Consider the following 16,953-nt stretch of genomic DNA (forward strand, 5'->3'; position numbering starts at 1 on the left):
CACAACTTCTCTCAGAAAGCCACCGGTTTCAGCAGCACCTCCCCAGGCTTTCACATGGGACTCGGGGAGCTCATCCGAGTGAGGCACTGCAGGAACTGTAGCACAAGTGACCAGGTATACCACATGGCCAGGGCACACATCTCAGTTAGCTGGCTAATTAGTGTCAGGCTTGTCAGGTTACTTTCCATCTTGTATTCAAATTTTTCCTTAAAATGTTAGCAAGGCAGGGGAGAGAAAAAAAAAAAAAAAAAAAAAAGGTCTGCTCTCAACCACATTGAGCCATCTGGATATCTACACTATGTTCTCCAGTTGACTGTTTTAAAAGCAGGGAGATTCTCACAATAAGCATCAACTTTAGGTTTCAACTGCATTATTCCTGCAAATCTCCTTTACTTCCTACGGAAAAATAGTTTTGTCATTTAAATTGCTGTTTCCTTACTAAGTCTGTATCCTTGTATGTACAAGAAGTATCCAGCAAACTCTCTCTCATATTGGCCACAGACTAGAACTCCAAATAGCCATTGGCCATTTTATTGACATTTACAGTTTATTCATACTCCTTCCTGCAGCCATCACTTTCACAACAAGCGCGGTATAGCAAGAATACAGCAACAATGCAGGTAACAATACAGATAACATCACAATATTGTTCTTTAAAATTATTAGGTCTTTTGTTGAAACAACAGAAATAGAAATACCTTGCCTGCTCCAGTAGATCCAGAAACAGCTAATAACTGTCCCTTTTCAATCTTGAAATTTATATCCTGAAGAACAGGAGAGGCATGAAGTGGAAAATTACTGAAGAAGAGATTGTTGTCAGTGCTAGGAGCTTTGCTGTTGTTTTCTTGGCTTGCTTTTACAAACAGCTCTCCAATTCCCTGCAACATACACAGATGTGAATTTGTATGGACATCAAAAATAAATAAAGCATGCATATGCAGGTATGTATATCATACTACGGACTTATGAAAACACTTACTTTTCTGATGTTACTTTGCCTATCTGTGTATTATTTATTATGTTCTTAAACATATATATTTTTTAATTTATGTATTGGACTTGTTTCTAAGTTTGTGGACACAAACAAAATTTGCCTATTACAGAATTACATTCCAATGTTTACACGTGCCACAGCTTGATTGTTTTCAGGCTGGCTTAAATCAAAATTAACTACTTATTACGGGCCTTAACACTTATTAAAAGGTCACTCCCGAAGTTTCTCAACCACGGACAATGTGATATCATGCATTAATTACTTGCAATATATTCCTTGCCTGTTGATAGCTGAAGCCAGTTAAAATGAAGGAGTGTAGACTGCTCTTTTTAGAGAACACCAAGGCAAATATTGGTTAAAAAGACACACACTGTTTTAATTTAGTTTGGGTAAAAGTACTAACCTCATCCCAAAAAGCTGTTACTTTGTCCAGCTCAACCCCAGTGGTTGTTAGATTATACTCCAGGGCTTTATATTCTTTTTTCAGCAAGAAATCCTAGAAAAACCATGAAAGCAGATGAGAGGAAACAGTGAGAGATGACTGCCATATCACATGAAGCCGTACATACTTGCCAACACTGAGCACTAGCTAGTATTTCTGATGGTGCTATTGTATTGTAGCATCTTAGAGAGAGGCATAAATATAGCTTATACAACATCTTTTGGACGCAGAAATATTCTTGAAACTACCAATTCTTTCATTGCTAGTGAAAACATAACCTTAAAGTTATTTGGTTCTAGTTTAGAAAGAATTTCAAAACTTGGCATTTCCTTTGCTTTCAGGACTTGTGTCAGGCAGCATCACCCCTTCAACCTTAATCCTTTTCAGATAAACTTTTGGGTTTGAAGTAGGATGTGGAAGGTTGCACTCTGCTAACAGTGAAACAAAGCACCTACATGCTGCTACCTCCCTATTCCAAAACTGCCAGCGTTTAAAAGGGTTAGAATCATGTCTCCCTGAAAAAAAAAAACAAACCAAAACAAAAAAAGGCAGATAATTATCCTGGCGAGTGCGCCACTGAAGTAGTGTAATTTCAAATGACACAAGTCAGCAACGTGACACTTTTGTTACCTTCTGGGATACTATTAGGAAAAAAGAGTAAGACTATGCTAATGTAAGAAAGATAACTTGTTTATTCTATTGTTTTGTTAAGGTTATGCAGTTTGTAGGTACCATCTTTGCCTTCTTAAACTATGTGGAAACAAGCAGGTCTACATGGGCAATACAGTGGACAAACTAAGCAGATATGGTGGAAAATCAGTCATCTACAGTAAACTTGCAAATTTCCCAAGTAAAAGAAGTGAAGTGATAAAGCAGATGGTTGAAAGGGCAGGAACCAAAAAAACTGGAAGGTCAAACACACACAGTTTATGAAAAAAAAAAAAAAAAAAAAATGGAAATGATAGCTAGGCTTACATAACAAATGTGGTGGGGTCATCCAGTGGAGTTGCTGGAGCAGTGATAAAGAAAGCAGACTGACCCTGAAACACTTCATGGTCTAGAAAACATGGATCTAGCTACAAGGGAAATACAATAACCCAGTGAACATATCTGGTCCAGTGAACTCTCTAAACTGATGAGGAAATTAAATCAGAGAAATGTATGAGTGGTTTATTATTTTTGTTTGTTTCTTGTGACAAGCAAAGAGCATTGGTGTTCTGGGATTCTGCGCATTCTATGGGGTCTACACCAAACCTGCCACAAAGAGATGATGATTTTTGGATTCTGGAGCATCCACAGAGCTAATACACACAAAGACAAGCGTATGGCAAAGTAAGGGCAATGGCATGACAACCAGGCTTGCCACTTCTCTTCCCATACACTCTTCCAGAACACAGGAGAGACAGGATACCTCCACCTATGGAAATGCCTAGGGAATCTGCGAGCACAAGGACTGCCTAAATTAGGACCCAACAAGGCAGCCTTCTGAATGTCAAATAGAAAGTTTTATGGCTAGATTTCTCAAATTTTCTGCCCAGCTGAAAATCATAAAAATCCAATGCCTGCTTCTTATTCTACATTAAGGTTCAGATCTCTGATTAAGATCTTTAAGTTCCACATTAAGTATTTTTATCACACTAAAAATAATAAAACCAATGTTTTATCAAAAAACATCTATAAATACGTAAAAAAAAAAGCCTAAGATTTCACCCCAAAATAGAAAAATAATTACTTTGTGATTTCAGACCAGCAGATAAAACAGAGTTAATGAGAACTCACCCTGATTTAACTCTGCAGATAAGCTTCTCATGCTGGTATACGAGCAATTGATCTCAGTAGGTAAGGCAGGTCATAATTATTTGACTGGTACCTTAATTATGTTTACTACTCATAATGAATGAGGTGCACATTTGCATAAGATGCACAGTCTCCTGCTGTTCTTGCCACTAATAGCTAGGAAAACAGAAGATCTGTGACTGCAACTACTGGAAGCCATGTTATAGAAAACTGTACAAATTTTGTACTTCCTTTTCTGAAGGAAAAATCTCTTAAACGCTATAACTCATATATTTTTATTAAGTCCCTTACTCTGCAAGGAGAAGAAATAATTAAATGCCACTGTTTAAGAAAAAGCAGCGTGCAGGTAGCATAAGACTCCTGGGGTTATGCTGCCTGGGGAACCCTATAACAATATCAAGATTTATAATGAATTTCATGGTGTGTAGTCAGAGCGACATATAGCATATTCAGAAAGTCTGCATAAATGCTGTGCACCCTTGTTGATCAACTGACAAGATAACATGCTATAAAGAATTAGTTTACATACTTGAGAAGGTTTTAGTGTATGCACCCTACCTGTATTTTGTTTATTGCCCCAATAGAGTCATACCAGGTCTGTACGGACCCAGGAAACTGCCTGGTCACTGTCATTCGAAGAACAATGCAGAAGGAAATGGTGGTAAATATTTTTCGGAGAATAATGCCTTTAATCAGAGCATACGGAAGCACAGCTAAAAACACAACAAAAAAGCCTGAAAAGAAGAAGGCTGAGCTGTTGAAATATCTCACATAAGCAGCTTTTCGGGTAAGCTTCAGTTCAGTTCTGTTAAAAAAATAAATACAAATAATTAGTATATGATTCCACAGTTTACATATTACAAACTTTTTGGATGGCACTGTTGGTAAACAATTAACTCAGAGGCTCATTGATCCTTCTTACTTTCTAGCATTGCAGTTGAAAAGCATTATTGCAAACAATTTTTGGACTTCAAAAATAATTGGAGTCAAATTTTGTCACCTATGTTCAGAGATGTCAGACAAAATAATAATAATACTCTATGTCATGATTTAGATACCTCGTAAACCACAAAATTCCTGGTACAACCATCTTTAAGCATCTAATGCTGTGGTATGTGATATACTCCCAGAAGTGTCAACCCATATTCACCTGGTCATCTAGGTACACAACTGCCCTAGAAATAAGACACTTGGAAACGTCAGATTTGCTATACATGGCCATAAAAAAAACCCCAAGACAAATCCACAGTTCAACTACAGTGCCATCTCCTTTTGCAGAGCACCCTACTAACAGCTTCACCCATGAAGTAAGGTGTCGGTTAACCTCAGCTTGAAGAGGTGGAAGGCAGGGAGTCTGCTCTCCACCTCCCTTTCTCCATAGAAGCTCAATCTAGAGAGTAGCTTACTGACTGCTGTGCCGTCAGGAATGCAGCTGGTGATTACTCTTAGCTGCTTCCACAATGTCTATGTATCTTACAGCAAGCTTTCACATAAAAAGAGAAACAATCCAGGGAGTGTAATTCATTTTCTGACTTGATAGCTCTAACTCACAGTGCTGAAGCTTTCTGCTGACTGTTCTCGTTTTGACGCTGTTCACATTCCCCAGGTGCCCTGCATCTCAGCTTTGCCTGAACATCGGCACCTCTGCTGCAAGAGCAATTAACTGGGGCTAGAGATTGAGCTAGACCCCCAAGGCACCCATTCACTGGGCGAGTGCTCTAAGGACTGGGATACTGTGCAGAAGTTCACAGTCATGCTGGTGATAGTAATACCTGGCATTACAAGGCTGCGCACCGTAATCTTTATGTGTCTGCTGATATTAAGCCAGTGTCTGCATGAAAAGTCCATCCAGGATTTTAGACCTGTATGGAACCCCCTTTCAGCTCCACACCGCATGCACGAGACATCCGTACACATCCAGCATCTTACCAACTTTTGTCAGCCAAAGTGTTCTTGGAAGATCCTGACAGAAAATCTGAGTTTTGGAGCAGGGTGCCTAGCACTTCTTGTTAAGTCTGTATTTCACTAGAGGCCTGAAGAAAGTAGCCAAGGCATGCAGGTCACCACCATAGTAGTAGCCACTGCCCTGAGGTCCCTCCAGAGCTTCTACGAGACTGTGGATGGCAGCACTGAATAGGGTTAACAGAGATTTTGGGGCCTGGTAATTGTCCAGTACCACACAAATGACTGGGTGAAAACTATCATAAAGCTCCCCAGTGCTGAATCACACAGCTGCTACTCCGAAGAGGGAGAATCAAAGTACTACTAACCCTTTTCAGTATGCTCCCAAGTACCAGCCACAAGCAAAAGTTTTCCAGAGGTGGCTCTGTCTGTGATACAGGCTTGAGAGCTCTGTAAATGAAGCACTCATTTGGGACAGACCCTGCTGACACAATATGGGCACTTGAGAGAGATATAAGAGACACTATGAGCCTTGTGCATGTGTAGGGTGTAGACCAGCATATGCCTGTTTTTGAAGTGATGCTACAAGAATCAGTACAAATACACAAGCTTGAGATTCTTTGTTTTATATAAAGACGTATCTTCCCCTGACAAAGTATAGAGACTTCCAGCCTTGGACTTCACTCTCTGCAGCACTATGCTATGGTTCAGGGGACCAGTTTGGTGGTGTGGTTTTTCACTTCTCTGAATACATTGCATAGCCTATAGGAGTGCAGGTATGTTTGTTCAGACACCTGTTACAAACAGTTATTATCAGTACAGACTTAAAAGGGCACACAGGAGACAGATCACATTGGTCCCCCTGAAGTGTCACAATTCCCCAGGGGAGTCTGCGTGCAGCAATGTTACACCTTCAGGATGGCCAGCCCTGGCAGCTCAAGTCTACCAGAGTAAAGGGCACTGGTCTATCTAGTTCATTAGAGTTGATTAAACTGGGTTGCATCAGAAAATGTCAGCATGCAGAAGCAGTTTGATAACAACTGAGTTGTAACACACTGTTGCTAAAATACAGGCATGGCTTCACACACACTGTCTCGTTTCCTACCAGCTTAAGCCAACTGACTGGGGGGCCCTGCAGAGCTGATTTCAGCAAGCAAAATTCAACTGAAACTGACATTCCTAAGGTTGACCTGCTCTGGTGATATCTTCACCAAGTGACCTCCTGGATCACTCAAAAAAAATATTGTATTTTGGTGCAGAGAAGTAGAAGAGAGATACTTTGATTTTGTAATATTGTTAGCATTCTTGTCTTTTAAAAATGTAACAAAGATTGAATTCCAGCATCACAAAATTCACTATAAATTATTTTAGAAAACAGAGATCATAAAATGACAGTCCTTTTTCCAGGTTTCTGTGACCATTTTGTGAATTACAATTTATTTAATTCATGTCAACAGGATTTGCTTACAACATGTGGTCTCAAATTTTCTAAAAGCAATTCATGTGGCTATTGACACAAGGGGAATCCTAACCTGCCTCCATCCTTGAGCTGGAATTCATGACCTGGATTCAGACTGATTTTTCTCTGATCATTTATAGTAAATCACTGCAAATTTCCCTATCTTCCTTATTCTAAAGGTAAGGAATAATCTCTTAAGGTAAGGAATTCAGGTCTTTCTCTGAATTGTCTTTCACAAAGCAGCTGAACAAGATGTTTGTGTAATAATATAGTTTCATCTCTTTTATTTACATGATAATATGACACTTATATTTCTTTTATTTTCCCAATCACACACCTGGCACAGAATTTTAGTTCTCTGTAAAGGACTAAACAAACACATGGGACAGCTTTAGTGCAGCACCACCCACCAATCAATATATCACTTCTCCTTCCTTCCCTTAGGACTGACCCCCTGTTGGTAATAAAGACCTCCTCCTCATAGCTCTCAGCTAACTAGGTTAGCTCTTTTATCTCCTTTCTACTTCAGGTCTTGGTAGTTCCAGTTCAATCTTGATACTAGTTGAAGAGATAAGCATTACTCAAGGCTATCTACAGACCATAAACGTTAAGGCAAATGTGCAGGATGAATACATGAAGCTGCACTACTTTAATCCTTTCAGAGATTGCATGTAACATTTAAAACCAGCTTTATTGCATTTCTCAGAAAATAGCTTCAGAGGACTCATACTGTTTCCTTCATCGCAGAATAGGAAAGTCTATAAAACCTTATGTAATCATCACAAAAGAGCTTTTTATTGTAAGATCAGGATAGGGTTGGCCAGAAACAAACACAGATGCCACAATTGTTTTACCTGCGCAAACTAATGAGTGAAGTATCATAATAACAAATGAGGAAGCAAATTAAAAAAAAAATAAAAATCACCTCCAGAGTGAACTTGACAAAATGGGGAAAAAACCAAGCTGCAGTGTGGGAATGCACAGTTACTCTATGAAGGATTAATATTTGTGTGCTTTACTTAACTAACAAGACCACAGATGGTGTTCTTAGCCACCTAATATTTTCTTTCTGAGCATATAAAAATTTTGACTAACAAATGAGAACACTTACTCACGGATGCTTTCAATCATTTTTTCCATTGCATCTTCCCAACAATAGGCTTTAACCGACTGTATATTTTCAATTATTTCTGAGGTGATGACAAGTCTCTCATTGATCTTTCCTGCCCTCTTATTCCTACAAAGTAAAAAAGCAACAGGTCAATCTTCATCTTTTCCTTCCTGTATAGTTAGTTTGTATCCCATTATATATCTTACAAAACCACTTTCCCTATATGCCTACACTTAAAATGTTTATTTTAACAGCAATATTAGGAAGAATGTGAAAGAAATTATTAGAAATCTAGTAATTGTTTTAGCAAGGAAAAGATACAAGCTCTAAAAAGAATAAATCAACTCACTTATTTTAAAACAAGGAGTTTTAATTCTACAAAGCATTAGCACTATTTACTGCCCTTTAAACCATTCATTTTAAGTTTAGACAGCTGCCGCTAAATAAGTAAAGGCTTGTCCGTGACTTCACCAACACAGCCAACATTCTTTGGACTACTCTTTTGTAATAATGTCATAACTAGAGACTCTTAAGTGGTATAAACTTGTTAAACCAATGTGTTTCAGGAAAATATATTGAAATATTTTAAAAGTCTCATCACCTGTATTTCATCATCATTTGTCCCAGCCAGGCTTGGAAAAAGGCCAGGACTATTAGAAAAGCAAGTCCAGAAAATGCAGAAGCTTCTAACATATCCCAGAGCAGTCCCATCAGCAGTGCCACCTGTAAAGGTGCAATCCATACAAAATGAGCCAGGGCAAGACCCTGTGGAAGCAGAAAAAAATAATAATACAAGTTACAGATATGCTCTGAAAACTACATGAAAAAGAAGTCGTCATTAAACTGACACTTTGAAAAATGTAATGAAGAATGGTACCAGTATTTCCAGTAGTAGAACAAGTTTATAAAGGAGGATTTGTGATCCTGAGCACATTGCATACTGGGTGTTAATTATGATGACAGTGCAGGAATACATATACATTCCACACCTAAACTTTCATTTTTGTAAGGCAAAGTTCAGTCTGCAATTGTCTCTTTGCTATGTACATGCATGAGGAAAAATCCCAGCTTTGTAAAAGTAAACAGAATTTTCCATGAATGCTGGCTTTTTCAACCACTGCAAGATGAGAAAAATACACAGAAAAGTGTACTGAGAGTGATTTAATCTGTTATAGGAGGAATATATTACTTTGGTGAAGAGATGACTGTTGCGTGAGCACAGCTAATTAAAAACAGATTGCTGCCTACTTCAGCCACATTCCTTCACATTGGGGAGATTTTGGACTGAATGCTGTGATAAGGCTGCACAGGGGTCTGTGATACAGCAGCTACACTGCAGCAATGATAGGTCACTTGTCCTAGCTTGTTCGGCGCTAGCTGATACTGCTCTATATAGTAAAACAGTGCTTAAAGGAAATACACCCTGCAGTTCCAGCCGTGTGCCTACGTCTCTCTGATCTTGCTTCTTCCACAGGAAGCAAACCTCATCCTACCAATGGGCCAATTAAGCATACAGGCTGAACAGAAGGTCATAGAGTTTTCAGTCCCCAAAGCCATTAGCAGGGATTTACCTCTGCATCTTTAACAAAAGAGAAGTTTTACAGGAGACTTTGAAAGTGCTAACATGGATGTGTTGGAAATGACTCTTAATAAGGTCTTATGTCAACACTTAATCACTTTTAGCAGAGTGGGTAATAGCAGTAACAGGATGCTGAACAACATCGCTTGTTCAACAGCAGGAACAGACTGGATCACCTCAGTAAAAAGATACAATGGTCAGGGAAAAAAAAACACCAAAATAGTATGGAAAGACTGAAGCAGCAAGTTCTGACCTCTGTGAAACCAACTGCGTAACCCAGAGGTTCCCTGGCAGGTTTTCACTGGAGTGTAGAACAAGCATGTTTTTATGGTATATTTGGTTTTTATGTTTCCTCTACTAATCAGCATAGGAGATAAAGGATGTCGTAAGTATCAGAATGAGCATTTCCATGACCACATGCCAACACATTTTCTTAAGGTAGTGATTCATTTTCTATCTACAATGAGCACTCAGTGCAGTTTGCCATTTATGCTCCTTCCTTCCTTATTATTTGTCGTGAACAGCTTTAAGTATTGCATTTGTATTTGATGGATCATCAAGTAGATTAAGTAACGGATGACATACCTCATCAAATTTGTTCAGATTGTTGGAAAGAAGACTGACCAATTGGCCAGTACTTATTTTATCTAGAACTCTGCTTGACAGTTTTAAAATCTGTAAAAGAAAACAAAACCATAGAAAAATGGCTATGTAACCCATCCCCCAAAAATAATAAATACAGATAAAAATAATAAGCAATGGTACAGTAGTATAAATAACAATTCACTTATCTGCTTATGCTACAGTCTCATTAAACTTGTTATTTATGTTACTTGAATTTAATATAGCCACTAAATTGCTTTACAAATATTGACTTATCGACTCAGTCCTTGCTTTCTGTTGAATATTTTATGTATATAGATATATATGCAAATGCAAATCTTAATTAAGCATGCATGCTGTGTGCTGCTGTGCATCCTCAAAAAACTCCTACTGTGCCTATCTTGGCAAATATTTTTGAAAGATGTTTTCACAGTGAGCTTTATACTAGAGTAACTAACATGTTCGTTTAAATTAGCTGCTTTTGGTATGGGTAAAACTAAATACCTTTTTAAATCTTTGGATTTGTGAACATGCAATGCATCAGTATCTGAGATCTCACACAGTATCATTCAAACTCATTCCCTTCTATGTTATATTTATTGTTTAAATCTTCTTCTCTAATCCTCTTTTGAAAATATTCTTTGGCCACCAGCACATGTTATTCTTCCTTTGCAATACACATGCATAACAGGAGCACAGTGGTAGAACAATTAAGGCACCTCACCACATATCAAGCAAGTCTGAACTCACACAGAGGCTGACTTCAGGCAAAGCAGCTGTAGATAAGTATTTAATTCTTTGGACTTAGGAAATGGAGAGCTGTCAGAGATGTTAGGCACATTATTCTTTTGTGTGCTTTGTGTACCTTGACTAACAAAACTATCAATCTTTCAACGAACTGGCCTAAAAGTTACGTAGGCTACAGACAGAGGTTTGGCTTTGAGTGTACATGAAACAATTACCTTCTTATAAATCAAGCTAAACATAGCTATCCTCATTTGCATTCCTATATGATGAAGACCAAATATAGCAGGGTGTAGGAGTAGTGTTCTCACAAGAAAGAGAAGGCACAAGCCAATGCCCAAGTAATAGGCTATGGATCTTTCGTCGGAGTTGTCCGGATCATAGGAAGCTATTATTCTTCCCAACAGAAGGGGCTGCACAGATTTGGTGACTTCCTGCAGACGGAAACAAGTAAAATAATTTTGGTCAGTAGTTTGTTCATTTTTTCAAAACGGTTAACATTTGAATTTTTAAAATTTGAATTCAAGTCCTTCCAACTGAGATTTACAGCTTTATATCTTAAAAAAGGAAGTGAGGTCTGTTTGTTGCACAAACCACAGAAAGTTGCAATAATTGCCCAGGAGAACAGACAACTTATTGCTGTCCTAACCTGTGATACTCCAGCAACTCCATCAAAGCAAATCTAGTTTGTAAATTTAGTTTGATAACTTTCTACAAAAGTGACAAATGATATCAGCTTCCAACATTTACTTTTCAGAGTTGTAATAGATTAGCAACGTCATATGACTGAATCCAGCTTATCAGGCCAGATCTCTGTTTTGGCCCCTAGGGAACAGTTCTCACTGCACTTTACTGGACCTACAGGACACAGGAAGACTCACAGCTCCTGAAGTGAACATCAACAGAAAAACACAGTGAGGATATAGGTAAAACAAAGTAAATGGAAATAGCAACAGAATAAAAATATAAACAATTTGGATCATCCTACTCAACAGTTCTAGACATCACACCCACGGTTGTAACAAAAGCAGGATGAGAGGGCCTAAATAGTAGGGGAAGCAAGTTTAATAAAAGTCCCAGAGAGAAACCAGTGCCTCCTGCATTGGCAGCCCCAGCACTTCTCATTCCAAGATGAGCAACATGGTAGAGAACCAGAGCAGGAGATGAAAAAGTGGCAGTATCAAACTGCTAAACTGCAAGGCATCCAAATGACCTGCTATAGCCCTGACTTTACCTCAGCCTGCTATTACATTTGTCTTTAGCCTCCTTTTCTGTTGTAATTAAACCTCACTAGCGTTATCTCACCATTGCCTTCCATTTCCCTTCATGGCCCCGTCATTCTCATACTTTCACTCCTATAACCTCATTCTTGTCCATCTCCTTCTCTTGCCTCCTCTTTCCTTCCCCAGTCCTTCCTGAAGAGCTGCAAAAAATCAGTGTGCTGCAGTTTGCTTCATCTTCTGCACGGGCTCCTGAGGGGTATGAAGTATGTGTGTGCTCCCTTGTTTCATTGTTATATTCAGCGTAAAAATACCTAGTGCTTAGAACTTTTATGCATGTCTCCTTATCCTTCCTTCTGCTATGTCTCTGCAGAAATAATCTGATACTTAAAAAACAACAAAAAACTATTGAATACTTTTTTGTACAGATGTGTTAAATTCTGCCAAAATGTTATTAGTACTGCCTTCCAGCTGAAAACCACACAGACCACCATACAGTGCCTCAGAGAGAAGTGAACTAGTGAAGTACAGCTGTAATTAATGTTTTACAGTGTTAAATAGATTGGGAAAATCCCCTTTAATTTTTCCCTTCTCCTTTAGGTTCCTTTTGGTCTCTTATACACGAGCCTAAGTACTTCCACAACCTGTACTGTAACCCTTTCTGAATGTCACTGTTGGTGGAGCTGATATTCATCATTCACTTCTTTCCACAGAAGATATGAAATTTTACATCTCAAATAGCATACCTGTGCTACACACTACATTTCCCACATTAAACACCACTCTGCCCCAACACAAGTGCTGTAAACCTGGAGCCAGCTTTGACAAAGACTTCAATGTTATTACTAGGCAAAGGGAGGAGTGTTTATTAAAACACACGTGATCCAAGGCAGCTGTGCTTAGACCATATGCATCCCAAAGTGGCAAACCAAAACTCCCCAAAACTCACAAAATACAAAACAGTCACCTCTCAAGGACAACGTGGTGCTCTCATGCTAAGAGATTCCAAGATAAGGTTTTATATATATGCTGAAAATAGGATTATTTTTTTTATGTATTTACTCTTATTCCAGTGAAAATGCCATGCTTTGCTGCTGTGTTTGTTGTGACTATAAAGGTATTGCATACATGCCTAGCTTGCTGGGAAAAAAGGTGATTTACAGACTAAGGATAGAATAATGGCTGGCAATGAGCCAAATCATTTGCTATCTCATGGGGCGTAAAAATCTACTGGTTTACAGTGCAGATTTATCAGTTTATGTACCAAAGATACTATTATCTAGTCTACATACAAATCAAAGCAGAACTACCTGTTTTTCAATTTTCTTGTAACCTCAAAATTACCCACTGATATAAATATGGATAAATAAACTGATCAGAATGACCTGCCTAAAAAAAGGAATGAGATGTGTGCACCCGACAGAAAAATCAGTTTTCAAGAGTCGTGTTTTTCCTTCTCCTGTCCTTGCTCTTCCCTCTGCATTCATCATAGGCCATTAAGAAACTCAGAAATGCCCTCCTTACAGAAACTTTAATTAAAAAGCAAAGATCTGAAAAATAAGAGTATGACACAGGATGGGCTAACCTGACCTGGTATGGCTATTCTTACGCAAGGATAACTTTTACATTACGTGTATCCCCCATATGCTCAATCACTCTGTATTTGAATACAATAATGCACATCTCTGTTTTGGCATGTGCCCAAGAAGTGCTTCGGGACTTTCATGTCCCTCCCTGCCTCCTCACTCACACCCATGACCTATATGTGAGAGCTTCAGGAAATCCTCATTAGGGTCCTTTGGGATATGATACCAAAACCATTTCTAAGTTAATATTAGCAGCTGCTGTGCCTGAGTAGAAATATACATTTAATGGGGATGAATATAAGAGAAAAATGTAAGTAGAATCAAACTGATCCCCACAGCAAAGTACCCAAATTGTTAGCCAGCATGTTGCTAAAAAGCAAGATTTTTGTTTCACTGCCATACCACCTGTTCTTTAAATTGTAAGACATGTCTGCTGATGAGGTGAAGCGTGGAAGCTGCTTTGAACAGCAGGGGAACGGATACATTAAGTGCAGTAACTCAACGTGCCTAACACAACACGATTTATGAGGAAGAGTCGTAGTGCTCTAGGGGGCCAGAGCACAAGTGTCCATCCTGCAATAACATCATTACCTACGGCGCGTGAGGGCAAAGGGGGAGATGGAAAAAATACTAGATCTAATGAGAGCAAAGCTGTGATGCCAGTTGCAACAACAACTACACAAACAGCAGGGATGTCAGCAGAGTTTAAACAACAGTCCAAGAAAGGTGCCATGAAAACAGCTCAGGGATTAGACAAGAGAAGAGCTGAAAGGAAAGTGAAGTTCAAAAGAACACACAACTTGGTTACACCTATGCCAATACGGCACAACATCCTGTCCCCATTCAAATTAATGGCAAAGCTCCCATTAATTTCCGTGCGCAGGGCCTGAAAAGAACACCAGCAACTTTAGAAGCAAGTTTTTCCTCTTGGAGCTTTCAATAAAATGAAGACTAATGATAATGGAATCACTAATTTAAACTAAGACTTAATCTTTCCATGTTCATTGTGAAAGGTGCAGATTTTGTTTCCTATGTGCTGAATTGCACAGCTGTGATTTCTTAAAGAAATGGAAAAAAAACCAACCAAACAAACAACAAACACCCAAACAAACAAACAAACCTCAAAGAATATGACTCAAAAATCCTGCAGTCCTCACCTGGTCTAAAATTACACTCCGTTAAAGAAGTCCACACAGAGAAATCAACATTGCACAATCCCACACATTTATGCCCACACATACTCCACTTGCCTTTATTCTGGGCAAGGAAATTACCCTCAAAACTGCCTGCAAAAGCCCTCAGATACTGCTGAGTTTTTAACAGGAATGCATTACTGTAAAAGTTCTGGCTGGCAGGTTCTGCAGGAACACCTATTATAGTATATGGTAGGCTAAATCTGTAGAACTGTTGTTTTGGGTTTTTTTTAAAAATACAAATCTGACATAATAAGAAGTTGCTGGCTTGGTGAGAAGAAAGGTTAGAATATTAAAGGCAGTAATTAGATGTCAGGAGCACATAAAAGACAGAATTGGGTAGAAGTCCACAAAGAAGGGGTCTCATCCCAGAGAAGAGTTGCCAAACAAGGTGAAAGAGTATAGAGAGAAGGGTTATTATGCAGCCCCTTAAACAGCCATCTAGGACAGAGCCTCTTGCTGACTGCCCTACCTGGACAAACAATTAATTCACTCATCAACTTCCACTCTAGCCACGTTGCCTCCTGCCAGCCCTGCACAATACTTAAAACACCTAGAAGGTAGCCCAGGGTTTGATGCAGAAAAGCCCTCCAGAGTGAGCACAGACAGCACCATAACCATCATCTCCTCTCCCTTCTGCTCGTGCAGCCCTTCTGCAGGAAGAAGGCAAGCACAGCACATCGCTTCAAACCAGCTCTGCAGCAGCAGTGACCGCAGACTGAGGCGAACGGCAGTGAGAAGAGACCTGCGGGTCTTCACTAGTGAGAAGAGTCCAGCAAGCTGGAGAAACTTAAACTGCGAGAGAACAGAGCTGGCTTGGGAGCTAATTTCTTGATTTCCCCTATTTTGAATCAGAATTTCTGTACACGCAGAATGTGTATCTATCCACAAAGAAAGAAAGAAGCAAAAAGATAAAATACAAAGAACTTTTTCACTCTAGGTTTTATTTTTCAAACCAAGCCTTGGTGCTGAGAAATTTCAGAGTTGTTCTTTATGAGCTACACCTGGGGGACAGTCTAAATATGATTGCAAAAGATTAAGGCCTATAGGTTGAGGGGTTTTTATTTTGCCATGAAGCACCATGACAGACTGAAGCATGTCCTACATTTTTCATAGAGTGAAAAGACTGTGAATGATGCATTATAAGGGAAGCAATTTCCATTTTCTTTAGAGAATTTCTTCTTTTTTCTGTAGACCATTTTACTTTGTGACTTGCTGATTCTATTACTGATGCTTATTTCCCCTGAACATGGTGTTACAAGAGAAAAAAGCAGTCAGGTTTTCCATAATTCTTGAGGCAAAATTCAATCTGAAGTGAAATTGTAGTCAACTATAATTTATCAAAATCAATCAACAGCGATCTAAACCAGAACATTCACATCATTAGCAGTTCAAATTAACACACTTAGGAATATTTTACCGGACTTTCATCGCAGGACTCTAAATAAATTTACCTATTTTGTAAACTGCAAGATCAGCCTGTTTTTCATACAGCCGTGTAAACAGGAGGGACTCCATGGAACTTTATTGGAGTGGAACCATTCCAGCATAAAACTATCCGAAGTCAGGCTCCAAATTCAATGCTTAACCTGAAAAACGCTCTTTGGCCTGAAACACTGCCTGGTGCATTAAAAATTTTCACCCTTAAAAGGTCTGCATGTAGTTAAGGACTTGTGTTTTAGTTTTCAGGATAGTCTTATTTATGTTTCAAGTGTTTTATACAGAATTATTAAAAATTGAGGGTATAAGTGTTGGTGTGGATTCACTTAGCATATATCTTGCATGGCTACCACAGAGCCCATTATGACCTTTCTTCGTCTACCTACTAGAAGATCTACCTAGCTTGAAATTTTCCTTCTACAAGGAGTCAGCAGCAAGTTCATAGGCATGATGGCAACTCTTCACACTACTCTGCCTTTTCTACCAGGGAGAGGAGTCATTCTAGGGACATTCTAGTCATAGGAAGACTAGACAATATTCAACAGTAATGCCAGTGGAATTAGTTCCTTTCTGTATCAGCCTTCCAAAAATAAAAATCTGGCTTAAAGATCCATCTAACATCTGAAAACACTGACTATCTGAGCACATCTGACCACTTCAGACCATTTGGGCTATTATAGCTGCAGTTTCTGATACCAAAGCATTTTGAACAGAGAAGCATGGAACGTAATATCTCACTTTTACTATTAAACTGCAGACACTTGAAAATAACACAGATATTTAACGCACATATTGTTTAACAGTATTTTTCAGATTTACACTCTGACTATCCAACACACCTAGTGAGACATGAGTAATAATAAACTATTTTCACAGCTCCTAA

The 16,953-nt window shown here is 38.8% G+C and overlaps 1 protein-coding gene across 1 annotated transcript in view; it reads right to left on the minus strand.

The window, feature by feature from the left end:
* The window catches only part of CFTR (CF transmembrane conductance regulator), a 91,800-nt gene that overhangs the window by 60,712 nt on the left and 14,135 nt on the right, over positions 1 to 16,953 (minus strand). The window contains exons 4-10 of the mRNA XM_055808629.1: positions 10,850 to 11,065; positions 9,870 to 9,959; positions 8,307 to 8,470; positions 7,706 to 7,831; positions 3,792 to 4,038; positions 1,398 to 1,490; positions 699 to 878 (exon numbers count right to left, since the gene is read on the minus strand). Of these exons, the coding sequence (XP_055664604.1) occupies positions 699 to 878; positions 1,398 to 1,490; positions 3,792 to 4,038; positions 7,706 to 7,831; positions 8,307 to 8,470; positions 9,870 to 9,959; positions 10,850 to 11,065 (1,116 nt within the window). The remainder of the gene's footprint in view (positions 1 to 698; positions 879 to 1,397; positions 1,491 to 3,791; positions 4,039 to 7,705; positions 7,832 to 8,306; positions 8,471 to 9,869; positions 9,960 to 10,849; positions 11,066 to 16,953) is intronic.

The sequence above is a fragment of the Falco peregrinus genome, chromosome 6 (assembly GCF_023634155.1).
Source record: "Falco peregrinus isolate bFalPer1 chromosome 6, bFalPer1.pri, whole genome shotgun sequence".
Classification (NCBI taxonomy): domain Eukaryota; kingdom Metazoa; phylum Chordata; class Aves; order Falconiformes; family Falconidae; genus Falco; species Falco peregrinus.